Source organism: Oncorhynchus nerka, linkage group LG18 (genome assembly GCF_034236695.1).
Source record: "Oncorhynchus nerka isolate Pitt River linkage group LG18, Oner_Uvic_2.0, whole genome shotgun sequence".
In the NCBI taxonomy this organism is placed as follows: domain Eukaryota; kingdom Metazoa; phylum Chordata; class Actinopteri; order Salmoniformes; family Salmonidae; genus Oncorhynchus; species Oncorhynchus nerka.
Window position 1 is genome coordinate 30,570,103 of NC_088413.1, and position 27,714 is coordinate 30,597,816.

At 42.5% G+C, this 27,714-nt stretch overlaps 1 protein-coding gene and 1 pseudogene across 2 annotated transcripts; both read right to left on the minus strand.

The window, feature by feature from the left end:
- Window positions 1-1,758: 1,758 nt before the first annotated feature.
- LOC115145720 (zinc finger protein 329-like) lies at window positions 1,759-13,367 on the minus strand. 2 transcript variants are annotated; one of them, XM_065003938.1, is made up of 6 exons: window positions 11,931-13,367; window positions 5,836-5,966; window positions 5,584-5,757; window positions 3,668-3,820; window positions 3,332-3,453; window positions 1,759-2,289 (listed from the first exon to the last, which is right to left on the minus strand). In XM_065003938.1, the coding sequence occupies exons 1-4, from the start codon at window positions 12,211-12,213 to the stop codon at window positions 3,707-3,709; spliced, it is 702 nt and encodes a 233-aa protein (XP_064860010.1). In that variant the 5' UTR covers window positions 12,214-13,367; the 3' UTR covers window positions 1,759-2,289; window positions 3,332-3,453; window positions 3,668-3,706. The 2 variants fall into 2 exon arrangements, with proteins under 2 accessions (XP_064860010.1, XP_064860009.1); XM_065003937.1 differs by lacking the exons at window positions 1,759-2,289; window positions 3,332-3,453; window positions 3,668-3,820 and having other exon boundaries at window positions 4,200-5,757; window positions 11,931-13,108.
- A 249-nt stretch (window positions 13,368-13,616) lies between these two features.
- On the minus strand, window positions 13,617-27,662 carry LOC115145653 (neurotrophin receptor-interacting factor homolog; annotated as a pseudogene).
- Window positions 27,663-27,714: the final 52 nt, after the last annotated feature.

Sequence of the window (27,714 nt, forward strand, 5' to 3'; positions counted from 1 at the left end):
GAACATAGTGTTGCGAGAACAAACAGTCTTTTGTTAGATAACAGGAGCCAGGTGTGTGATAACTGTATCAAGAGTATGAGCGCATAGATATTCTACACAGCAACAACGCCTGACCGCTGAAGCGCCTAGGGGCTGGGACCAGTTCATGCGCCAACAATCAACAATAGGCGGCCAGTCTCTACTCTGACAGGCCAGCTCGGAAGCAGGAACTACTTCTGTCAGAGTATTTTAGAAGATAATATTAGTGTGTTGGCTAGTTCTCTGTTCTACCCTGCGTGGTGTTACAGCGGACCCGTATATACGAATATGCAGGAAATTGCATTTGCCATTTATCGCTTGTGTTAAATAAAAATACTTAAAGTAATATACTTAAATTAGTGACTCTGGTTCACAATTTTATCCTGATACCAGATTCGATTGACGCAACCCTTAACACAGCTCTCCCGTGTATACAGCCAGTTGGTCTCTGTGATAGATCTGCCGATTGCCATCTCACGATCTTTCACTATAAGTGAGGTGGACAAATGACCGGAAATGACCTGAAAAGAATGGCTGGTTAGATCCCATCAGTGGCAAGGACAGAAACCTATATAGGTTTGAAGGAAGCCAATAAAACCAAGGCCAATTTAAATTCTAAATGATAAACAGGCAGAGTCAACATATCAACAGGTTTGATCACCTATTTAAAAATGTTTGGTACATAAAGAAACAGGTACCACATAATGTTGGGGTCTATCTGTTATGAATAGAACATCGGAAAAAACAAATTGAGGGAAAATACAGTGTTACACTTCAATGACAGTGTTTCTGTTATGCTAGCACACCAAACAACAAGTCTGTGTCATCTGAGAATGTGAAAGGACACAGAAAGAAAACGCTTACCTCAAGACACTTCACATGATAACTATAATATGTCAGCTAAAGGATGGTTCCCAAATATCCCCTGAGTACATCTCAAGCCACACTACTATGATTTCTCCCCATTGTGGACACTCCTGTGTCTGATAAAGCTACTCAGGAAGGAGAAGCTCTTGTAACATAGTTTGTACTTGAAAGTCCTTGGTGTGAACGGTCTGGTGCCTCTTTACATAGTTCACCCTCAGCACAGCGCTTCCCACACGTGGGGTAGGGTTACGGCTTGTCAGCGTCCGTCCTAATGCTCGGTGTCTTACGTTGTGACCCAATGACACTAGAGCTCGCTCCTTGACCTCTAACCATTGTTTGGGTGTTGTTGGGATGGTGTGCTGTGTTATAGGCTAGGTACCACTTGTGATGAAAGCCCATCCTGACCCTGTCTGTATTGGTGGGGTAACCATGAGGTAACTGAGGAAGGCTAGACCCAGGACCAGGCTTTCTATGAAACCAGTCACCAGGCATTAGATGAGACCATGAAGGAGAAGACAGACTTCCTGTTAGACTATCACCAGGGGGGTCTCCCACCACTCTCTGTGAAGGCTGAAGCCCAGGGTGACCTGCTCTGTTCATCATGGATACTGTGGTGTTTGTATCATAGGAACAGGAGGGTCTATCTCTATCAGCCCCAGGCCCTGCTTCATCCCTGCACTGATACTGTGAAGAGAAGAGTCTGGGCTGCAGAATGGATCCCTGACTGGAGCCTCTGTCTGGAGCCTCTGAGGTTGTTCAGTCCACCTGTCCACTGGTTGTGTTCTGTGTGGTGGTGGAGTCTCTGTCCCTCGTAGTTCGGTCCTGATTCTGACTTCTCTATCTCTACGACTGTGATTCAATTACCTAACAATATGGAGCCATTGGAGTTTATTATAAAAAATACCCTTGCTTTGATAAAATAAAATTTAGAATACTTTGGAAAAGGTTCTACATTACACTCATCTTTATGTTCTTATCTCAATCTTTCTTATTCTTAACTTCCTGTCACGTAAACATGAAATAAGGCACAATCATTTCCTCATTATAAAACATCAGCATCAAACATGACAGGTTGTCAACTCTTCATCAGTGAAGCATTTTTTACAGACACCATCACACCAACCATATCGACTCTGTATCATCATACTCATTCTTTCCTCAGTTCACCTCATCCAGTTCCCTATACACCCAAAACCAACAGAATTAACTACAAACTAACTAGTACTACATTACATGTCAAATACTCTATACATGGGTCTTGTGCATTTTCTGCTGGTGTATCCTGAGGTAGCTCCCCTCTCCCATGTGGACCTTCAGGTGCATCTTCAGCTGGTCCTGGCGAGAGAACCTCTTCTCCCACTGTTGGCAGCTGTAGGGTTTTCCCCCTGAGTGGACTCTGTGGTGCTGGTGAAAAAAATCACAATCTTAATTGTGTTCTTAGTTCTTCAAAGTAAATAAGGCATACTTTTATGACTGAATACCAAATATCAATCTTAGATCGTGTATTTTCAGGTAAAGCAACTGCTCTCTATCCCTCTCGTCGCGCCTTCTTTGGTCTCTCTCTGTCTCAGACCGGACAAGTAGGCACGCAATGGATTATGGTCATTGTAGTTAATTACCACGTTTTCTGTGCTAAACTACAGAAAATATTGTCCTGTTGGAAACTACAACTCTACTACATTGCACAATTTGGCCTTGATCTGACTTCTCTAGAGACACTGCTGCATTGCGGTCACAGAACAAAACTAATGGAATTCAAATAATTGAACCAACATCAGTCAATTAGTTGTTTAAAATTGGAAAAATAATCTACATTTCTGTTAATTGCGCAGTACTACTGGTTGGAGAGCCTGTTCTCACACAGGGGGCCGCCAAATCTTTCTCCCCTGTGTGCATCCTCTGGTGGATCTCCAGCTGTTTGGGGAAACTGAAGGTTTTCCCACAGAACAAACACAGGAAGCACTTCTCTTTGCCACAGGATCTGCTGATTGCGTTACTACTATTGTCATTTGTCAATGGGCTTGTGTAGCTATTTAGTGATGAGGCACTGGCATTGTCTGAGGTCTGGTTTAACATTAGGAGAGTGTGAGGAGGATGAAGGCCAGGGAGTGTCTGTGTTGTCGCAGGGTTCATGTTCCAGTTGATAGATCCTATAGAAGGCAGGCTGAAGGCAGCACCTGTTAGGGGGTTAACCTGAGGCGCCATCAGTCTCTCTGAATCACAACAATAGGAGCAGGACGGAGCATCGCTAGGCTTGTCTGTGACTGTTCTCTCCCACCAAATAACACTTCTCCATCGACCAAACCTACGCCTCACTCTGGTCTCAGCCAGTCTGTTGTCATGGACACTAAGTTTGGTTGTTGTTTTGTAATCAACTGTGTTTCTGGTTGTGGTTAACAGTGTTGTTCCCCAGCCCAGAGTTGAGGATGCTGCCCCACCCACTGACCTCCACTATGTCGCCTCTGGTCCTGGCCTGCTCAGTGATGCCGTCCCCCAGGCCCTTGGCTTCACCGGTCTGGGAATCCAAGATGGCCTCCCAGTCTCCTCTGTTAGCCTCCAGCCAACCACCTGCAGGAAGAGGTTCGAAAATAGACTTTACAAACATGACAGAGAACATTCTACATGTGGAGATGTTTGAGTCAAGTACCTGGTGAAGTTCATCCATTATAATGTGTTTTTCTATGTAAACATAAGTTGTGTTGATCAGCACTCCTACTCAGAAGCTTGGTGGATACAGGCCCTGACCTAATACCATTCAGACAGTAGTTCACAGTAGGCTCACCTTAGTGAGACTGTGTGTGGTCCTGTGCTGCTCAGCTGGTTACTCTGTGGGTTCAGGAGGAGGTGTAGTCTGGTTGTCCTCCATGAACATGTTCCCCTCAGGGTTCCCCAGACCCTCCTCCTTCACCAGCAGCACCTCTGGACCCTCCTCCTCCTGGAAGAGAGTTGTAATACAGATTACACAGACATACACTCCCTCAGGTACACACACACACACAGATAATAAACACACTTTTAAAATGTGTTTCTCCATCTCTACTACATTTGAGTCCTATACTGTAGTTATAGAATGACTTCACTGTTAAACTCATCATGGTGGACATAAATATGATGTGTGTAAAAATAGTCAAAAGTCATCATCAGACAAACCTGACTAAACTATAATGACGTGTACAGTAGGTGTTTGTTAGTGTGTGGGTATGCGTAGGTATATTTAGTAAGTGTATATTGGTTATAAAGTGCTCTTGGGTGTATGTAGAATAGGGTGAGATCAGGTGTGATGTATACTAAAGAGAGTCAATGAAAGTCAAGAGTGAAAAGTCCCATTTTGTGTTTATTAAACATAAACAAGTGTTAAATACACCATATGAAAACCACACATACACATCTCAACTAAAAATATGCAAGAACTTTAAAAAATTAAATAGTTTAATGGAAGTAATCAAATAGGCATTTGTGAACATATATCTTACACAGTACAAACACTATGTATCAGACTTTTTAGGCTTATATGCCTTATAAATCACACAATGTCTGGATGCAATATTCTACGCAGGAATATTCAAAACTGAAATCTGTTACTCTCGTTATTCCAAATTCATCAGTGGATCTTTTCTGCTGACAATACAAATTAATATTTCTCTTTAATTCAAGATTTGATCTAAACCTCAGAAGCTATGGAGTGAAATGTTACTTTCTATGTTATAGAGTGGAATGTTTTTTCTGCTGGTGTATCTTGAGGTAGCTCCTCTCTGAGAACCTCTTCCTGCAGTGTGTACAGGCGAACGGCCTCTCTCCCGTGTGGACTTTCAGGTGCATCTTCAGTTTGTCCAGACGGGAGAACCTCTTCTCACACTGGGGGCAGCTGTAGGGTTTCTCCCCTGTGTGGATCCTCTGGTGCCTCTTCAGGTCACCAGCCTGGGCGAAGCACATATGACACTGGTTACAGCTGAAGGGTTTCACCCCTGTGTGGAACCTCTGATGAATCTCCACCTTCTGGAGGCAGCTGAAGCCTTTGTTACAGAACATGCAGAGGAACCGTTTCTCTTTACTACTGTCTGATGTTGCTCCCCCTTCCCGAGCCTGGGTTCTAGCGCTGTCGTTTGAGTTCAATACCTGATCGAAAAGGCTGTGTGAATCGGAAGGCCCCATTGATGTGGACACTGGGTCCCGATCCTTGAGTGTGTGTAAAGGGGAGTGGGTCGCGACATTTGGATTTGTCTCTAGACTTTCCCTGTAATCTAAGAAGTCTCTGCCTTGTGAGTGTCTGTCACCTAGGTGACTATCTGCATTCCATGTGAGAGAAATGTCGCCCTCCATTTTCACAGTCACTTCATCAATGACTATAACCTCCCCTTTCTTATCTAGGCACCCTTCAGAGTATACACTACTAGTGTACCGGTTCCACCCCCCTCTAGACAGATCATTCTGTGTCTCTAAACACAAGGGCATGTTGCCAGAGTCCATCTCTGTAGAGTAAGAACAAGACGGATCACCATCTCCACGGGAATGAACCGTCTTCTGGCTCTGGTGAAATACCGGTAAGTATTCGGAACCGGGAGCAGGAGGACAGCTGAGTGGCCCCAGTCTCTCTGGGTCTGATCTGTGGTCAGTTCCTGTGTGTAATAGCCTGTGTGTTTCAGTTAATGTCTTGGTGTTGGTCTCTGACTTGAGGGCGAAGTTCGGCATTCCACTGACCTCCGTGATGCAGTGTCGGATCCTGGGCTGGACAGGGGAGGTGGGGTCCTCCGTGGCTACATGGGGCGCACCAGATGCTGCTCCAGTCTGGATGTCTCTGCTGTGCCATGGGTCCTCCTCTCCTTCAGACCCCTCCGGCTTGACCCCAGGACCTGCAGCCTCTGCATCTTCAGACTGACACATGAAGAGAGGAGTTTATTACCGGTACATGAGTTGAATTGGATAACAATGTCGTAGGGAATGTGCTCTAACCTCTATCACGATAACGTGCTGGGTTGAGGTTCCACTCCCCCCATCAACAGTGATTGGTTGGTCATCTCTCCATGTATTGTGTCCCACTGGCTTCACAAAGCTCCTGTGGCCTCCAGTGAGATGTCCTTCACCTGAGAGTGTGATTGGGGGAAAGAGGTGGTTAGTTTAGCTACTGTCAATGCTCAACAATATATTTATTGACAATGTCTACAATTAGCAAGGATGTAAGTTAACATTTCTCATAACATTTCTCATAACTTCTTGATATACTATTTATTGATTGATGTATTATGTTCCATGCATCACATTGTTTTCATTGAGTAAATAATAGGAAATGCAGTACATAAAGAATCTGGTTATAATATCAGTGTCTTTGTGCAAGATAGCTAAGTAATCAGGGGACTTATTGCATACTATCCAAAAACTGACCAAGACCCAATTCTGGTTAACACATTTGAACACATGTGCGCAGAGGGTTGAGTTGTTGTGAATCCGAACTCACATCGTGACGTATTTTACTACGCCGTACATCATCTTCACGCAATCTCGTTCCACTACTGGACGGAGACAATGGCCTTTTCTCCGCAATTTCAATCAGGCAAATGAGGTTTACAGGTGGATCCCAAAATAAATGTGTAATGTGATAAAAAACTAAACAAATTAAATTAACTGTGAAAGACATTTTATAGATAAAAGGTTAAGTAGCATATCGTTGTTAAATGTGTGCATGCTTTTCTCCTCTGAAAATACAATAGCTGTTTCAAAGGGGGTGTGGCAGATAAAGGCAATTTCTATAGGCAATCACATAGAGAAGTGCGATTAGACAATTCCTAAAACACTTTAGTCCTCACCTTTGTGCACAAAACAGCAATTTAATTATATTTAAAATATATAATCACTCACAGCCAAAGATATTAACATTTTATATTCACCCAATGTCTGCCATGTTTTGGGATGACGTCGTCGCTGCTCCCTATGTGCTAGTGCGCATGTGAAGTTAGTCTGTATAAACCGGGAAAACTACGGTCAGACATTTTAGATACAGTCTCCAGTTCTTATTATACGTCAGTGATTGACACGCTCCTCGACCACTTATCGGTTTCCGGATCACAGGGGAGCGAGACAACGATTACGATATACTGACAAGATACACTTCTCTCCGTCCTAACAATGGGAGTTGTTGTCCACAAAGCGGCACGGAGGGCTGTCTAGCTCCCAACTATCCTTTCTTTGGATTGGTGGATACGTCTCATTATTGTAATCCTTTTTTGAATATTCGATGAGGGTTGTTGACGTCAACCGCCAGTATTCAATGGAGAGAGAAGCTACACTACTACCAGATGCTTTTCAACTTTCTTTGGAGAAACCGTACCCATTACATTAGGAAAACTGTTGTAATGAACACTTATGAGAATGGTGGACTGAATTTTCTGGATTTTACTACTTTAAATAATACTTTCAAGATCAATTGGATAAAACAATTCCTAAGAAGACCCACTTCTATCTGGAATTGTATTCCTCATCATGTCTTCTATACTTTTGGTGGCCTTAACTTCATGTTGTTTTGCAATTATAATATTGACGAAGTTCCAGTGAAACTTTCTGCTTTTCATCGGCAGGTTTTCTTGTCATGGTCCTTAATTTATAAACACAATTTTTCTCCACACAGATATTATATATGGAATAATCGGGATATATTGTATAAAAATACCTCTCTGTTTTTAGAATATTGGTTCAGAAATAATATCCTATTGGTGAGCCAACTGGTAAATGCAGAGGGTCTTTTACTCAGTTATAAAGAATTCTTATCACTTTACAAGGTCCCTGTAACACCTAAAGATTTTGCAATTGTTTTAGATGCCATTCCCTCAGGTGTTGCTATGTTATTCAGGAACATGTCAAGACCTGACCCTCAGAGCCTACCTTCTATTGACCCTGTTGACTCATCAGTAGGAAAGATTTGTTTCTCTTTTGGTCCATTCAACAACAGAGCGATACGATCCTTGTTTCAGCAGGATGTTGTATCTATACCTTATGTCATGCCTTACTGGAATGGATTTATTGATAATATCTGTTGGAAAAAAGTTTGGATGTTGCCACAAACATACCTACTTGTTAACAAAATTAAGGAAGTTTCCTTTAAAATTATTCATAAATACTATCCTGCCAACCACTATATGAAGAAGTTTAAGGAAAACATCAACTCAAATTGCTCCTTTTGTAATGACCACCCAGAAACAGTTGTGCATCTTTTTTGGCATTGTATGCATGTAAGAAAACTGTGGCAAGACATCAGTAGGTTTATAATTGAACACATTTATGAAGATTTTACACTATTGTGGAGAGATGTACTGTTTGGATTCTTTACATACAATAGAAATAAGCGGAATCATTTTTATGTAATTAATTTCATTATTCTTTTGGCCAAATTTCATATACACAAATGTAAATTTACAAACAGAAAACCACATTTTCGTATCCTACAAAAAGAAATTGAACTGTATTTTAAGACGGTTAAATGCTCTACTAACAAAAAAGCTGTTAGAATTGTAAGTATATGCATGTCCCTTAAGGTCCTTGTGTAATTGTAATGTGAAATTGTACCCCCTAGCTCGATTGTCCATTGTTTGTAATCTATGTATGCTTGTGTTCCCTCATGTGCTTTATGTATTGATTTGTTGTTAATAAAAAAATAAAAAATAAAAAAAAATAAAAAAAGAAGCTACACTACTAGCCTCGTTACATTTATAATAGCCATCTTGAAGCAATTATGATATAAAATGTGTTTTTTTCCCCCCAAAGTTGCCGGGATGTCACGTCGTACTTACACTCGTAACACCTCAAGCATTACGAAGCTTCTATTCGACCAAACAAAACTCACGTAGCAAATAAGGCAGAACATTTTTTTGTTGGCAAAATTCAACACTATCATTGACCTCCCTGCAAAAACTCATTGCTTGGTGGGCGAAAATGATCAAACGGAGGGAGACAGACTGGAGGGAGACAGATTTTCCTCCGAGTTGGGCCTCTCTGTGTTAGATGCCAAGCAGTTGCCAATAGCGCAGCTGTAGAACTTTGAGGATCTGAGGGCCCATGCCAAATCTTTTCAGTCTCCTGAGGGAGAAGAGGCATTGTCGTGCCATCTTCACAACTGGGTTGGTGTTTGTGGACCATGATAATTCCTTAGTGATGTGGACACCGAAGAACTTGAAACTCCACTACAGCCCTGTCAATGAGAATGGGAGCGTTTTGGTCCTTTGTCTTGCTGAAGTCAAGGGAGAGGTTTCCAGGTCACTGACCTCATCCCTATAGACTGTAGTGTTGTCACATTTTACAAATGATACCAGGCCAAGTATCGCAATACCACGGCCGAAAAATTCAGTGGCCTAGAGTCCTTTTCGCCCTGTCCCCCCCAATGCTTGTTCTCGTTTTCTAAACGTTACGCACGTGCTACACACAAAAAAACCTGTCACTGATATTCACACTTCTACTCAAGACATATTGGATTTTTACAGTTTTCTTTGCTGTAAAGCTGCACACATGCCTGTCGCAAAGCTGTTTTTCTTCTCTGGCACTGCTGTGTGACACAGAACTTGCAAAGCCTACCCAGACTGGCCTATGCACTGGTTATACCAAGGATGAAATGATATACAATGTATCAAAATGGCTCACTTTCTGAGCTGCTCCAATGTATCAAATGTACAAATGTAACAACATACAACTGATCAGGGACTGCATCACAGCTAAATTCAATTTTAAAAAATGGAGGAAAAAATGAGCTTTAAGAGCAGATGGAGAGAAGCAGGTAAGTGATGCCTGGAATGGGATTGGCTGATTAGAAGACACTAGTTGCTAAATTCCTATTGCCACTACGCTATATTTGACTGGGTAAATAACTTTATTTTGAGTTCATGTGGACCCAGTGGCTCAGACTTGAGCACTTCGAGTCCCAGTGCCCGAGTCCTGGTCCGACTTCAGCCACAGCAACTCGAGCACAGGGGAATCAAGGTTTAGTGACTCTACTACATCACTGGGGCAAAACACTGCTCTGCGCTTCTGTGTGTATTTTTGTTTTGTATGTAATGTGTATTATCTATGTAGCCCGAATTAGGAATTTACATGGCCAGATAATTCTGATATAAGAAGGGGTGAAAGTAGATTTAATTTATTCCCGGTATGGACGAGCTTAGTCATAGATTTAAATATACAATCTCTTAATTCAATAGGATCTCTGTGGGCGTAGTCGTAAAGATCTGTTATTTAACTTTTAAAATGTATTACATTTTATTGTGGTATAAACACAATCAGTCATGTTTTCATCTGATCAGTGGAGGCTCATCAGGAGGAAGGGGAGGGTCATCCTCCACAGTGAATTTCATAAAAAAATAATTAAAACCTGAAAAAAGTTAACCTTTTAAGATAAAACTATACTAAATATATTCACATCTTACCAAATAATTGATTATAAAACACTGTTTTGCAATGACGGTCTACAGTAGCCTCAACAGCACTCTAAGGTAGCACCATGGTGTAGCCAGAGGACAGCTAGTTTCCGTCCTCCTTCCGCCCTCCTCTTCAATACAAAACCTAGAAAGCTCATGGTTCTCACCCCCTTCCATAGATTTTCACAGTAATTATGAAAACTTCCAGAGGACATTCTCCTACCTATCAGAGCTCTTGCAGCATGAACTGGCATGTCCACCCAATCAAAGGATCAGAGAATGAATCTAGTACTGAAAGCATAAGCTACAGCTAGCTAGCACGGCAGTGCATAAAATGTGTTGAGCAGTTGACTCAATGAGAGAAAGACAATAGTTGGACAGTTTTGAACAAATACATTTCTTCAAAAATGAAGGAGAAGCAAGAAAGCGAGAGATATTTTGAATTTTTTTCCCCCATTTTCACTTAGCTAGTTTAGTCTACTCAAACACCCAGCTCAAACAGCGATGCCATGTTAGCTAGCTGGCTATGGCTAGCCAACACTAACATTCCCATGTCAAGGTAAGCTTTTGGTTTTAATTTAATGCCACGAGGCCCGCCAGTGTAACTACTAAACTTCTTGCTAACTGTACTGCATGATTGTAGCGTGTTTAACACATTAGTTCTAGTAGCTATGTTGACAACGAAGTAGGCTGTGTGTACAGCCTGGGTCACAGACAGCTGATGTATTGTACACTAAAGCCTGCAAGAAATGAACGAGCAGTGATCATGCCGTTTGTATGCAGCTCAATGAAAGTGAACTGTGTTTGCGTGTGATCAGGGGTGTATTCGTTCCGCCGATTCCGTTGAAAAACGTTTCTTCAATGGAAGCAAACAGAACGGGGATAAACATAGCTGAATTTGTACAATAGAAACTCTAGTTTGCAACTGTTGGATTAATGATTACACGCTAGATCAGCTAGATGCAGGCAAGAGTGTGCAAGGTGGTATTGAATGTGTCACTGTCTGTCACCTTGATTACTCAAATGTTTCTCTCGACCTTTACATTGTAAACTTTCATTCATAGGCAAGGTTGTAGCAACCTCATGATGGGTGTAGGGAAAATTTGAGTATCATGTAGTAACCTAAACCTATCGAAGTTACATTAAGCAGGGTGAAAGGAATATGAATGACAGTCACCCAGTATGCTATAAAATAAATAAGGCAATGCTCAACAGTTTCCCATGTGTATCAAGAATGGTCCACCACCCAATGAACATCCAGCCAACTTGACACAACTGTGGGAAGCATTGGAGTAAACATGGGGAAGCCTCCCAGGGGAATGCTTGACACCTTGAGTCCATGTCCCAACAAATTGAGGCTGTTCTGAGAGTAAACATTTGGAAGGGGTTCCTAATGTTTTGTACACTGTATGTGTGATTTATGTTTATTGTAGGTTAATGAGGCAATACAAATGTGATGTGACTAAAATGAAAGGGCATTTCATTGACTAAAATGGCCCACTGTTTTCGTCATTTTGACAATAACTAGACTAAATCATTATTCAAACGACAAAAATGTGACTTATTTATATTTTATATGACTGAATGATATGTTTGTCAAAATGACTAAGACTAGATTAAATCTAACATTAACACCCTGCCTGCTAAATGTACCTCTTGCCATCGCTCTGTATCGGTCGAGGATCTTGACACTACTGGGACGACTGGGGAGGACGCGCTCTCGTATTGTCCTCTCTGCGCGCTCCCGTGCCACCTTCATTTCCAGTAGCTGTAGTTTCCTCCGCAAAGCCCTGTTTTCTTTCTGGCTTTGAGTTATTTCCAAACGAAACACTGCATAGTCGTCGTCTACGAGTTTACATATATCTGCCACGGCTGCATTCGCTAGCATCTCCATAATGGAGGCTATTTGAGTGTGAAAAATCATACCGTTAGCCATTGTTAATAGCTAGACGTTCTAGGTAACGCTTGCTAGCTATCAACCAAGTCCGGTCTCCAACGCGAATTAAACACTACCCGAGGTAACTAATGTAATGCTGTGCAGTTAAATTAGTCATATTTTAAGTTCCAGGGTGTTAATAAACGTCTAAATAACAACAAAAACGCTTTCGTGGAAAATGTTCTTGGTCACTGTTCACTTCCGTTTACACTGAAGTAAAATGATCTTATGGGTTGGCGTCATAGTGCAAAGGGTGTGGTTAATTGAAAAAGTTATGCGCGCTGTTCTTTGAAATACTGCTTATCACACATCCTATTCATAATCACTATCTTTGAACGAGCCTAGGATTACAGTCTCTCTAAAAACAGGTATTTACACAAGCCTGTTTCAAATGACAAGTTCATGAGGGGCATGTGGTTAATTACCCTCTTACCCCAAGACACTTCACATGATAACTATAATATTTTAGCTAAAGAATGGTCCCCAGATATCCACTGCTATGATTTCTCCCCATTATGGACACTCCTATGTCTGATAAGGTTACTCGGGAAGGAGAAGCTCTTGTAACATAGTTTGCACTTGAAGGGCCTCTCATTGGTGTGAATGGTTTGATGCGACTTCACATAGTTTGCATAGGTGCCCCTGTCTGTATTCGTGGAGTAACCATGAGCCAGCTGAGGAAGGCTAGACCCAGGCCTTCTATGAACCCAGTCACCAGGCATTAGATGAGACCCTGAAGGAGAAGACCGATTTGCTGATAGACTTCCACCAGGGGGTCTCCCACCACTCTCTGTGAAGGCTGAAGCCCAGGGTGACCTGCTCTGTTCATCATGGATACTGTGGTGTTTGTATCATAGGAATAGGAAGGTCTATCTCTATCAGCCCCAGGCCCTGTATCATCCCTGCACTGAGACTGTGAAGAGAAGGGTCTGGGCTGCAGACTGGAGCCTCTGTCTCTCTGATGACCACCAGGACTGAGGTTGTTCAGTCCACCTGTCCACTGGTTGTGTTCTGTGTGGTGGTGGAGTCTCTGTCCCTCACGGTTGGGATACACCTGATCCATGGCCCTGATCCATGGCCCTGATCCGGGGTTCTGATCTGGGGCCAGGGTTTGTGACCAGCCACTTCAGAGGTCCAGTCTCTCCTGCCAGTAAACACTGGATATCAGCAGGTTCTCATGGACTGCAGACTGTAAACAAAGATTGTTCAGAAGAGCATATAAAGGTATATATAAGAAACCCTTTGCTGTACACACAGAAACATGACATATTATACAATGTTAACCACAATGAAGTGTAACTAACACTGATTCAAGAACCTAGCCATATGGAGCCATTGGAGTTTATTATTTATATATATATATATATATATATATATATATATATATATATAAAGGTCCAGACAGTCTGCAAATTATACAAAATAACCAAGTTAGTCAGCATAATCAATATAGGTTTTCAACAAAATGGCATTAGAATCATTTTTATTGTACAAAACCATATGTGACAAGTAGAATAACTTCTCACTATGGTAACACTTGACCATTTCTGTAAATCTGGTACCCTCACTTTGATCATATTCATTTTAGAATACTTTGGAAAAGGTTCAACATTATATTACACACAACTTCATGTCAAATAAACATGAATTAAGGCACTATGATTATCTTATACACCTAAAGGGACAAAGTTTGTCACTTTAGCATTTTACAGACATCATCACACCAACCATCATCTACTCTGCCTCAATATACTCATTATTTCCTCAGTTCATCTCACCCAATTCCCAGCTACGGCCAATACCAACAGAATGAACTACAAACAAACTAACTAGTACCATATTACACATCACTACCCACTGGATACGAACTGGTTAAATCAACGTTATTGTGACGTGGAAAATACATTGGATTAGAAAAAAGTCAAACATAACATTTTTTATTTATACTTTTGAAACAAAAAACGTATTATCCACTTAACGAAAACACAAACAATAGGCTAGAGAGTGGATCTATCTACAAGTCCAGCCCTGCTTAGCTATTCGTCATTGACCATTACCAACGTGCTATCGTTAGAATGATTGTTGAGAAACGTCCACTTAATAGATTCACTGTTGCTATGGAAGTCATTCTAAAGGGTAGGTTAAACAGAGAAAATGAAATGTAACCCTTCTTCATGAATCATATATCATCAATGATGCTATTTAGGCCTATATAGCATTTGGAACGTCATCAACAGCTATTGTTTCAATTCAGCCCAGTGTAAAAGTAAAAAGAGACAATGGCGTTTTCAAGCTTTGGTTGGTTTCAAATGGAATCTAGAAGTTCATAATACATATGTTGGATCAACAGTGAAGAGGCGACTCCGGGATACTGGCCTTCTAGGCAGAGTTGCAAAGAAAAAGCCACATCCCAGAATGGCCAATAAAAAGAAAAGGTTAAGATGGGTAAAAGAGGACAGAGGACAGAGGAACTCTGCCTAGAAGGCCAGCATCCCGGAGTCACCTCTTCACTGTTGACATTGAGACTGGTGTTTTGTGGGTACTATTTAATGAAGCTGCCAGTTTATGACTTGTGAGGCATCTATTGCTCAAACTAGATACTCTAATGTACATGTCCTCTTGCTCAGTTGTGCACTAGGGCCCTCCCACTCCTCTTTCTATTCTGGTTAGAGCCAGTTTGCGCTGTTCTGTGAAGGGACTAGTACACAGCGTTGTATGAGATCTTCAGTTTCTTGGCAATTTCTCGCAAGAAATAGCCTTCATTTCTCAGAACAAGAATAGACTGACAAGTTTCAGAAGAAAGTTCTTTGTTTCTGGTTATTTTGAGCCTGTAATCGAACCCACAAATTCTGACGCTCCAGATACTCAACAAGTCTAAAGAAGGACAGTTTTATTGCTTCTTTAATCAGGACAACAGTTTTCAGCTGTGTTAACATACTTACAAAAGGGTTTTCTAATGATCAATTAGCCTTTTAAAATTATAAACTTGGATTAGCTAACACAAAGTGCAATTGGAACACAGGAGTGATGGTTGCTGATATTGGGCCTCTGTACGCCTATGTAGATATTCCATAAATACATTTTAAAAAATCAGTTTCCAGCTACAATAGTCATTTACAACATTAACAATGTCTACACTGTATTTCTGATCATTTTGATGTTATTTTAATGAATAAAAAGGTGCTTTTCTTTCAAAACAGGGACATTTCTAAGTGACCCCAAACTTTTGAAAGGTAGTGTATGTTGGCAAACGTTTTATCAAATAAATAAGGTATGAGAACCAGGGAATTATTGTGTGATAACAAGCTCTTAAGGGCTGTTTCCCCAGCCCTTGGCTTCACCTTGGTCATAAGAACAGCCCTTAGTCGGGAGTTATCACAGGATAAATCCTGGGTTCTCATGCCTTATTGCTGAAACAACATCTAGGTTGCTAAGAGAGATATCCGAATAGTCAGCACCAATTTCAAGTTAAGATAGTTGTTTTATGAGATCGCCAGTGTCTCAAGTATGATGGCAATTGCAACACTATAGTGCACTACTACAGGACAGCCAGCCTATAGTGGCCGCTAGATCTGCACTATCGTCTAGGATTGATGTGCATTCCCGGTAATACACTCGTTTCCCCTGTGGACTGGCTCGTACATATAACGTCCTTCATTCAGGCTGCAAAGGCATAATTTCCCTCCTTAACTAGCTTTAAATGGTGAGCCGCAGGCACCTTAGGATGTTACACACTTGGCTGAATGCGGTGTACAACATCTTAAGTTGTCCAAAAATAGTGGTCATTTGGTAGTGCTATTAGATCAATCACAGTCATAACACATTAAGTTGTTGTATAAATTAACAATATCTGACCATGTGTGATTTTAACTTTGAACTTTAGTGTGATTTTAAATTTTTGAAAGCTCAGTGACAACACATAGGTGAAAACGAAACCAAAAATCTGACAGATTTTTCCATTGGAATTTTGTTTCACTTTTAGATGGTTGAAAGCATAGTGATAACACATTGGGAATTCAGCAAACTTTTAGCTGTCATTTTGAGTAGGTGAAAATAGATCAATGTATCTACCAAATACCAAATAATACCCAATTCTACATGTTGAAATGACGTGGTGAACCCAGTGAGTATACACTATTCATGGACCATGTGCATTTTCTGCTGGTGTATCCTGAGGTAGCTCCTCTCTGAAAACCTTTTCCCAGTGCGTACAGGTGAACGGCCTCTCTCAAGTGTGGACCTTCAGGTGCATCTTGAGATCGTGCTGGCGTGAGAATCTCTTCTCACACTGGGGACAGCTGTAGGGTTTCTCCCCTGTGTGGACTCTCTGGTGCCTCTTCAAGTTGGACGTTTGGGAGAAACTTGCCCTGCACAAGTGGCAGCCAAAAGGTTTTCCCCTGTCTGCATCCTCTGGTGGATCTCCACCTGTTTAGGGAAACTGAAGGCTTTCCCACAGAATGAACACGGGAAGCGCTTCTCTTTGCCACCGGATCTACTGACAGTGTTACTACTACTGTCATTTGTCAATGAGCTTGTGTAGCCATTTAGCGTTGAGGAACTGGCATTGTCTGAGGTTTGGTTTAACAGTAGAGTGTGAGGAGGACAAAGGCCTGGGCGTGTCTGTGATGTCTCGGGGTCCATGTTCCAGTTGATAGATCCTATAGAAGGCAGGCTGATGGCAGCACCTGTTAGGGGGTTAACCTGAGGTACCATCAGTCTCTCTGAATCACAACTATAGGAGCAGGACGGAACATCGCTAGCCGAGTCTGCGTCTGTTCTCTTCCGCCACATATGGACACCTTCCCGTACCTGCAGACCAAATCTATGCCTCGCCCTGGTCTCAGCCAGTCTGTTGTCATGGAGACTAAGTTTGGTTGTTGTTTTGTGTTCGACTGTCTTTTTCTGGTTGTGGTTAACAGTGTTGTTCCCCAGCCCAGAGTTGAGGACACTGTCCCATCCACTGACCTCCATTATGTCGCCTCTAGTCCTGTCCTGCTCAGTGACATTATCCCCTGGGCCCTTGGCTGCACCCATCCAGTCTCCTCTGTTAGCCTTCAGCCATCCACCTGCAGGAAGAGGTTAGAAAATAGACTTTACGAACATGGCAGAGAAAACTCTATGTATGCAAACATAAGTTATATTGATTTAAGAAAAAACAATCCAGGCAAATTTCTAATCCCAGTTAAGATCTATTTTTGGTATTTGGCATTTTATTAGGTGAAGCTGGTTGAGAGAATGCCAAGAGTGTATAAAGCAGTCATTACTGTACGTAGGCTATATGCATTTCTCCCTTACCTTGCTCCCTCATCCTTAGTCCACTCAACAGATCAATGCTCTCTGGTGCATCTTCTACTGTCTCCTCTTTGACCAGCAGCAGATCAGGCTTCCCATCCTCCATGCCTGCAAGATACAGAGTGAGAGGATGTTGGATCCAGAAATCTGATATGAGCACCCTGCTATGGAGCATCTTCTGATTGGGCAATGAGGGATTGCTATGAGTACTATGCAAACATGTTAGTTCATTTGATTATTTGGTTTGATAATTCAAAGGCATGGTCCCACACTTAAGACAACATGTATGAAGACCTAGGCCCGTATCAACAAAGAGAATCAGAGTAGGAGTGCTGGTCTAGGATCTTGCCATATAATTTTATTCATTATGATCTAAAAGGCTAAACTGATCCTAGATCAGCACTCCTACTCAGAGGCTTTGTGGATACAGGCCCTGAACGAATACCATTCAGACAGTAGTTCACAGTAGGCTCACCTCAGTGAGACTGTGTGTGGTCCTGTGCTGCTCAGCTGGTTCTTCTGTGGGTTCAGGAGGTGTAGTCTGGTTGTCCTCCATGACCATGGTCCCCTCAGTGTTCCCCAGACCCTCCTCCTTCACCAGCAGCACTTCTGGACCCTCCTCCTCCTGGAAAGGACAGGAGGTACATACACACAGATAATAAACACACTTTAATGATGGATGGGCCATACTTGTGAACATTAGAAACTAACATTAAATTCAAACAGTTGCTTTGTCACAAAATGTGCATCAGCCAATTAAAATCATACATTTACTTGCACGTGATTTGTAGCTGGATTGTAGCTGGTCCCATCAGATAACCTGGTACACGTTAGCCCTATGCTAACCTCACCAAATGACTGATTATTTCCTGGAACAAAATTCCACATCAGCCTATCAAAGATCTTAGACTTTATATCCACCAACAAATTGTATTTCTTAAAATAGGTCAACCCTGGCCACCAGAGGGATATTTTAAATCTACAAATTCAAGGTTGTCTTTTGTTTTGTTGGTCTGTAACAACATATGCCAATATTGCATTGATACATCCTTGACAAGGCTACTTGCTGTTAGTACTAATGTTAGACAATGTTCAGCAATAAAGCTGTAGGAGGATTATACAACATGTACGTTTATATTCATACAGTACCAGTCAAAAGTTTGGACACCTACTCATTCCCGTGTTTTTCTTCGTTTTTATTTTTTTCTACATTATAGAATAATCGTAAAGATATCAAACTATGAAATGACACATGGAATCATGTAGTTACCAAATCATAATATATTGAATATTTGAGATTATTTAAAGAAGCCAACTTTTGCCTTGATGACAGCTTTGCACATTCTTGGCATTCTCAACCAGCTTCATGAAGTAGTCACCTGGAATGCATTTCAATTAACAGGTGTGCCTTCTTAAATGTGTGGAATTTCTTTCCTTCTTAATGCGTTTGTGCCAATCAGTTGTGTTGTGACAAGGTAGGGGTGGTATACAGAAGATAGCCCTATTTGGTAAAAGACCAAGTCCATATTATGGCAAGAACAGCTCAAATAAGCAAAGAGAAATGACAGCATCATTACTTTAAGACACGAAGGCCAGTGGATCCCGGAAAATTAAGAACTTTGAAAGTTTCTTCAAGTGCAGTCGCAAAAACCCTCAAGCGCTATGATGTAACTGGCTCTCATGAGGACCGCCACAGGAAAGGAAAACCCAAAGTTACCTCTGCTGCGGAGGATAAGTTCATTAGATGTAACTACACCTCAAATTGCAGCCCAAATAAATGCTTCAGAGTTCAAGTAACAGACACATCTCAACATCAACTGTTCAGAGGAGACTGCGTGAATCAGGCCTTCATGGCCGAATTTATGCTTAGAAACCACAACTAAAGGACACCAATGAGAAGAGACTTGCTTGAGTCAAGAAACACGAGCATTGGGCATTAGACTGGTGGAAATCTGTCCTTTGGTCTGATGAGTCCAAATCTGAGATTTTTGGTTCCAACCGCCATGTCTTTGTGAGACACAGAGTAGGTGAACGGATGATGTACGCATGTGTGGTTCCCATCGTGAAGTATGGAGGTGGTGGTGGTGTGATGGTGCTTTGCTGGTGACACTGTCAGTGATTTATTTAGAATTCAAGGCACACTTAACCAGGATGGCTACCACAGCATTGTGCAGCGATACACCATCCCATCTGGTTTGTGCTTAGTGGGACTATCATTTGTTTTTCAACAGGACAATGACCCAACACACCTCCAGGCTGTGAAAGGGTTATTTGACCATGAAGGAGAGTGATGGAGTGCTGCATCAGATGACCTGGCCTCCACAATCACCCAACCTCAACCCAATTGAGATGGTTTGGGATGAGTTGGACCACAGAGTGAAGGAAAAACAGCCAAAAAGTGCTCAGCATATGTGGGAACTCCTTCAAGACTGTTGGAAAAGCATTCCAGTTGAAGCTGGTTGAGAGAATGCCAAGAGTGTGCAAAGCTGTCATCAAGGCAAAGGGTGTCAACTTTGAAGAATATCAAATATAAAATAGATTTTGATTTGTTTAACACTTTTTTGGTTACTACATGATTTCATAGTTTTGATGTCTTCACTATTATTCTACAATGTAGAAAATAGTAAAAACAAATTAAAACCCTTGAATGAGTAGGTGTGTCCAAACTTTTCACTGGTACTGTACATTGTTTAAAAAAAGTTGACGGCGCTCGTGGTCCTGTCAAATAGTTGTAATTTACCCTTACTGCCATCACTAATTGGTGGTGTAATCCACTAAGGCAGTAGACCCAGAGACGGCAAGGTACGATGGCCGTGAGTTCGAATCCTCCTCTGGGCAAGGATTTAATTTGAGGAAAAAGTGCTCCACTGTGGGCCCTCGACTAAAATAATGGATATGTGAAAAGTAGATTATAAAAATGCATCTAAAACATTGTAAATGTAAGCCTACAATTCTATGTAATATAGCCTATAGTAGCAATGATTATTTATGTAGTAGTGCCAGTAGCCTGTGTGTCGGTCAGGGACAAGAAACTACTCATAAAATGTATTGGTAATCTTCATTTACAGGGTTTTGCCTGCACTTCTCCTCTTCACACAATTAGTGTAAGCCTAATATCTAGCTTCTTACTTTCAGTTGTCTCTATGACTATGAACACACCCTGAAAACAGTGAATGTTCTTAGTTAATTGAGTATAATTGCCTTTGAAGTAAGGGATCTAACATTAAGTAGCCCTACTTTGAGATGTGAGGTATCACGATTTCTTTCAATAATGACAGGAATGGAGGAAGTCTTTATCCTAGTGAGATTGTTTAGTTTTGCCCAACCCAGGTCGAGGAACAGACATGGTCTCAATGGGGATAGCTGAGCTGACTACACTGACTGTGCTAGTGGCAGACTCCACTATGCTGGCAGGCTGGCTAACAGCCTGCTGCCTGGCCTGCACCCTATTTCATTGTGGAGCTGGAGGAGTTAGAGCCCTGTCTATGTTGGTAGATAAAATAAGAGCACCCCTCCAGCTAGGATGGAGTCCGTCACTCCTCAGCAGGCCAGGCTTGGTCCTATTTGTGGGTGAGTCCCAGAAAGAGGGCCAATTATCTACAAATTCTACATTTTGGGAGGGGCAGAAGACAGTTTTCAACCAGCGATTGAGTTGTGAGGCTCTGCTGTAGAGCTCATCACTCCCCCTAACTGTGAGGGGGCCAGAGACAATTACTCGATGCCGACACACATCTTTCTAGCTGATTTACACGCTGAAGCTATGTTGCACTTGGTGACCTCTGTTTCATCCTAACATCGTTGGTGCCGACGTGGATAACAATATCTCTATACTCTCTACACTCGCCAGTTTTAGTTTTAGCCAGCACAATCTTCAGATTAGCCTAAACTCTCACTGCTATGCGGATGACACACAGCTGTACATTTCAATGAAACATGGTGAAGCCCCAAAATTGCCCTCGCTAGAAGCCTGTGTTTCAGACATAAGGAAGTGGATGGCTGCAAACTTTCTACTTTTAAACTCAGACAAAACAGAGATGCTTGTTCTAGGTCCCAAGAAACAAAGAGATCTTCTGTTGAATCTGATAATTAATCTTAATGGTTGTACATTCGTCTCAAATAAAACTGTGAAGGACCTCGGCGTTACTCTGGACCCTGATCTCTCTTTTGACGAACATATCAATACTTTTTCAAGGACAGATTTTTTCCATCTACGTAACATTGCAAAAATCAGAAACTTTCTGTCCAAAAATGATGCAGAAAAATTAATCCATGCTTTTGTTACTTCTAGGTTAGACTACTGCAATGCTCTACTTTCCGGCTACCCGGATAAAGCACTAAATAAACTTCAGTTAGTGCTAAATACGGCTGCTAGAATCCTGACTAGGACCAAAAAATTTGATCATATTACTCCAGTGCTAGCCTCCCCACACTGGCTTCCTGTCAAGGCAAGGGCTGATTTCAAGGTTTTACTGCTAACCTACAAAGCATTACATGGGCTTGCTCCTACCTATCTCTCTGATTTGGTCCTGCCGTACATACCTACACGTACGCTACGGTCACAAGACGCAGGCCTCCTAATTGTCCCTAGAATATCTAAGCAAACAGCTGGAGGCAGGGCTTTCTCCAATAGAGCTCAATTTTTATGGAATGGTCTGCCTACCCATGTGAGAGACGCAAACTCGGTCTCAACCTTTAAGTCTTTACTGAAGACTCATCTCTTCAGTGGGTCATATGATTGAGTGTAGTCTGGCCCAGGAGTGTGAAGGTGAACGGAAAGGCTCGGGAGCAACGAACCGCCTTTGCTGTCTCTGCCTGGCCGGTTCCCCTCCTCTTTCCACTGGGATTCTCTGCCTCTAATCCTATTACAGGGGCTGAGTCACTGGCTTACTGGTGCTCTTTCATGCCGTCCCTAGGAGGGGTGCGTCACTTGAGTGGGTTGAGTCACTGATGTGATCTTCCTGTCTGGGTTGGAGCCCCCCCTTGGGTTGTGCCGTGGCGGAGATCTTTGTGGGGGAAACTCGGCCTTGTCTCAGGATGGTAAGTTGGTGATTGAAGATATCCCTCTAGTGGTGTGGGGGCTGTGCTTTGGCAAAGTGGGTGGGGTTATATCCTTCCTGTTTGGTCCTGTCCGGGGGTATCATCGGATGGGGCCACAGTGTCTCCTGACCCCTCCTGTCTCAGCCTCCAGTATTTATGCTGCAGTAGTTTATGTGTCGGGGGGCTAGGGTCAGTTTGTTATATCTGGAGTACTTCTCCTGTCTTATCCGGTGTCCTGTGTGAATTTAAGTATGCTCTCTCTAATTCTCTCTTCCTTGCTCTCTCTCAGAGGACCTGAGCCCTAGGACCATGCCTCAGGACTACCTGGCATGATGACTCCTTGCTGTCCCCAGTCCACCTGGCCGTGCTGCTGCTCCAGTTTCAACTGTTCTGACTGCTGCTATGGAATCCTGACCTGTTCACCGGACGTGCTACCTGTCCCAGACCTATTATTTGAACATGCTGGTCATTTATGAAAATTTGAACATCTCGGCCATGTTCTGTTGTAATCTCCACCTGGCACAGCCAGAAGAGGACTGGCCACCCCCCATAGCCTGGTTCCTCTCTAGGTTTCTTCCTAGGTTTTGGCCTTTCTAGGGAGTTTTTGCTAGCCAACGTGCTTCAACACCTGCATTGCTTGCTGTTTGGGGTTTTAGGCTGGGTTTCTGTACAGCACTTTGAGATATCAGCTGATGTACGAAGGGCTATATAAATAAATTTGATTTGATTTGTTACCACCTTATTAATAGGCCTACCGCGTGCAGTAGGATGCGTTGATTAGTTGATTGACAGGTGTATTGTAGAACAGGGCCGGTCCAAGGCATAAGCGGCCTGAGCCCCATGGCAAAATGTGTAGAAATACAGCAACTTTAAAACTGAAATTCTCTCTGCCGTCAAAGGGCACAAAATGTTTTGCTGTGAGGTGGTGGCCCCCCCAATCAAATCTCGCTTAGGGCCCCCAAAAGCTAGGACCGGCCCTGCTTTAGAAGATAAACAATAAACTTTCCTCGAGTGTGGATGCTCGCCAATGTGGGTTTGAGTCCGGACTCGTGATCAACTTTAAAAAAATAACTAACACTGTTACTGCAATACTGCCATCTGTAGGAAAATAATGAGAGTGTTTGACTTTAAGGTCGCTCCTTTGCTCGTGTTTGTTCTCCTCAATCTACGTCAACATTTATAATTGGCTGATGCAGAACTTGTTCCAGGAAATAATCACTGTCTTCTGGTGAGGTTCGCATCGGACTAACGTGTAGGTTATCTGATGGGACCAGCTACAATGTAGCCAACTATTGCGTGCAAGTAAATTAATGAGTGAAACAGAGTAACTGTTTAAATTTAAATGGTTTCTAATGTTCACAAGTATGGCTCTGGAGTGTTTACCCAGCCCCACTATGTTTGAGTCCTGTACTGTAGTTTCAGAAGGACTTAAAGGACATAAATATGATGTTGTGGGTAAATATAAGTCAGTTATCATGTCAATAGTCAGACAAACATGACTAAACTACCTTGAACAGTAGGTGTTAGTGTGTATTATTTATATTGAAGTGTATAATGCATATAAAGCGCTGTTCTGTGTCTGCAGAATAGAGTGAGATCAGATGTGATATATACTAAAGAGAGTCAATAAAAGTCTTAGAAAAGTCCCATTGTGTTTATTAAACAAACAATTGTTAAATACACCATATGAAAACCACACATACACACGTATCTCTGCGTACATGGCAGACATCTCAGCTTGGATGTCTGCCCACCACCTCAAGCTCACTCTTCCTCCCGGGGAAGGCCTACCCCGCTCCAAGGTTCATGCTCTACAAAATCCGTAGAGTACGACCCTTACACAAGAAGCGGAGCAGGCCTTAATCCACGCAGTTGTCATTTCCCGTCTAGACTTCTGAAGCCCTCTGTTGGATGGGCTCCCCTCCTGTGCCATCAAACCCCTGAAACTTATCTAGAACGCTGCAGTCCGCCAAGTTCTCCCATGTCTCCCCGCTCCTCGGCACACTCCACTGGCTTCCAAGCACTCCATTCTGCCACCTTTGGTCTCTTTACCGCCCCACCCTTACGAGTGGTCAGCTCTTGCTCAGACCAGTCAAAGCTGGATGGAACCAGCTTCCTCCTGAAGCTAGAACAGCAGAGTCCCTTCCAAAAAAGAATAAGTCTTCCTACTAGCACTGACTTTGCTGCTAAGTACTTTATTTAAGGAAATGTACTTGCTACGACTGTGTTACGTGGTTGTTTAGCCCAGCTTTCTTAAAATGAATGCATTAACTGTAATTCACTGTGGATAAGAGTGCCTGCTAAATGACTCAAATGTACATTTAAAATACGTCTCAATCTGTATGAACATCATATAGCCTACACGGTACAAACACAATATGTAACAGACTTTTTAGGCTTATAATATGCCTTATATATCACAATGTCTGGATGCAATATTCTACCCAGGAAAATTCAACACTGAAATATGTTACTCTCACTATTCTAAATGCATCTGTGGATATTTTCTGCTGACAATGAAAATTAATATTTGTCTATAATGCAGGATTTGATCTAAACGTCAGAGGCTATTGAGTGGAATGGTTACTTTCAATGTTATAGAGTGGAATGTTTTCTCTGCTGGTGTATCCTGAGGTAGCTCCTCTCTGAGAACCTCTTCCTGCAGTGCGTACAGGCGAACATACTTTTTCCTGTGTGGACCTTCAGATGCATCTTTAGCTTGTTCTAGTTGGTGAAACTCTTCTTACACTGGGGGTACTTTTAGGGTTTTCCCTTGTGTGGACCCTCTGGTGCCTCTTCAGGCTGGACGAGTGGGAGAAGCGCATCTGACACTGGGTACAGCTGAAGGGTTTCTCTCCTGTGTGGACCCTCTGGTGCCTCTTTAAGTCACCAGCCTGGGTGAAGCGCATGTGACACTGTGTACAGCTGAAGGGTTTCTCTCCTGTGTGGACCCTCTGGTGGATTTCCACCTTCTGGATGCAGCTGAAGCCTTTGTTACAGAACATGCAGAGGAATCGTTTCTCTCTACTACTGCTTGATGTTGCTCCCTCTCCCTGAGCCTGGGCTCTAGATCTGTTGTTTGAGTTCAATACCTGATCAAAAAGGACACGGCCGTGTGAATTGGAAGGCCCCATCAACGTGGACACTGGGTCTCGATCCCTGAGTGTGTGTAAAGGGGAGTGGGTCGTGACATTTGGATTTGTCTCTAAGCTTTCCCTATAATCTAAGAAATCTCTACCTTGTGAGTGTCCTTCTCCTGAGGGAGTCTCGTCTACATTCCATGTCAGAGGAACATCACCCTCCACTTTTACAGTCACCTCATCTAAGACTATAACCTCCCCTTTCTTATCTAGGCACCCTTCAGAGTATGCACTACTACTGTACAGGTTCCAGTCCCCTCTAGACAGATCAGTTTGTCTCTCTAAACCCAATGATATGTTGCCAGAGTCCATCTCTGTAGTGTAAGAACAAGACAGATCACTGCCAGCCTCTAACACGTCACCCGAGTCTCGATGGGAATTAACTTGAACCGCCCTCGAGCTCAGGTTATCGCAAAGTAAATAATCTGAGCTGGGAACAGGAGGACAGCCCAGTCGCCCCAGCCCCTCTGGGTCTGACCTGTGGTCAGATCTTGTGTGTAAAAGTCTTTGTGTTTCAGTTAAAGTCTCTGTGTCCGTCTCTGACTTGAGGACGGCGTTCGGCGTTCCACTGACCTCCGTGATTCTGCATCGGGTCCTGGGAGCGGTGGCGGTGATGTCCTCCGTGGCTACATGGGACACTCCAGTCTGGATGTCTCTGCTGTTCCGTGGGTCCTCCTCTCCTTCAGACCTTTCCATCTTGACCCCAGGACCAGCAGCCTCTGCATCTGCAGACTGACACAAGAAGAGAGGAGGTTATTACCAGTAAATTAGTTTAATTGGATAACAATATCTCAGGGAAGTTTCACAATATGTTAGATATGTAAGGGTGAACTTGTAAGCAAATTAATAGCCAAGGGGAGCCATTTGATGTCCTGTAAATTCTAATGTTACACTAAGACAGTAACCTCGATCACGATAACATGCTGGGTTGAGGTTCCACTCCCCTCATCAACAGTAATTGGTTGGTCATCTCTACACGCATTATGTGCCGCTTGCTTCACAAAGCTCCTGTGGCCTCGAGTGAGATGTCCTCCATCTAAGAGAGTGATTGGGGGAAAAGAGGTGCTTAAATTAGGTACTGTCAATGCTCAATGCTATATTGTACACTATTGAAACTGTCTAGGATGTAAGGTAACACTTCTTATAACTTCTTGATATACTATTTATTGTTCCATGCATCATGCTATTTTAATTGAGTTTGACAACAGGACATGCAGTAAATCCAGAATCTGGTTAGAATATAATATTTTGTCCTAGTGCAAGAAGCCTGGTCCCAAACTATTTGTGTTGTTGTTGCAAGATGGCTAGGTAAACAGGGTAAGCATTGCATACTATCCAAACACTGACCAAGATCCAATTCTGGTTCACACATCTGAACACATGCGCAGAGAGGAACGGGGCGACAGCCTCGGCAACATCAAAATGTACCTCTTGCCATTCCTCTGTATCGGTCGAGGATCTTGACACTACTGTGACGACTAGCGAGGACGCGCTCCCGCGCCATCTTCAGTTCCAGTAGCTGTAGTTTCCTCCGCAATCCCCTGTTTTCTTTCTGGCTTTGAGTTATTTCCAAACGAAACACTGCATAGTCGTCGTCTACGAGTTTACAGATATCTGCCACGGCTGCATTTGCTAGCACCTCCATGATGGAGGCGATTTGAGTGTGAAAAATCATACAGTTAGCCATTGTTAGCAGTTTTAGGTAACGCTTGCTAGCTATCAACCAAGTCCGGTCTCCAACGCGAATTAGACACTACCTGAGGTAACTAATGTAATGATGTGCAGTTAAATTAGTCATATTTTGAGTTCCAGGTTGGTAATAAGCGTCTAAATAACAACAAAAACGCTTTCGTGGAAAATGTTCTTGGTCACTTCCGTTTACACTGAAGTAAAATTATATTATGGGTTGGCGTCATAGTTCAAAGGGTGTGGTTAATTGAAAAAGTTATGCGCGCTGTTTTTGAAATACGGTACTGCTTATTACGTTATACATCAAATCTCCTATTCATGATCACTATATTTCAAGGTAAGA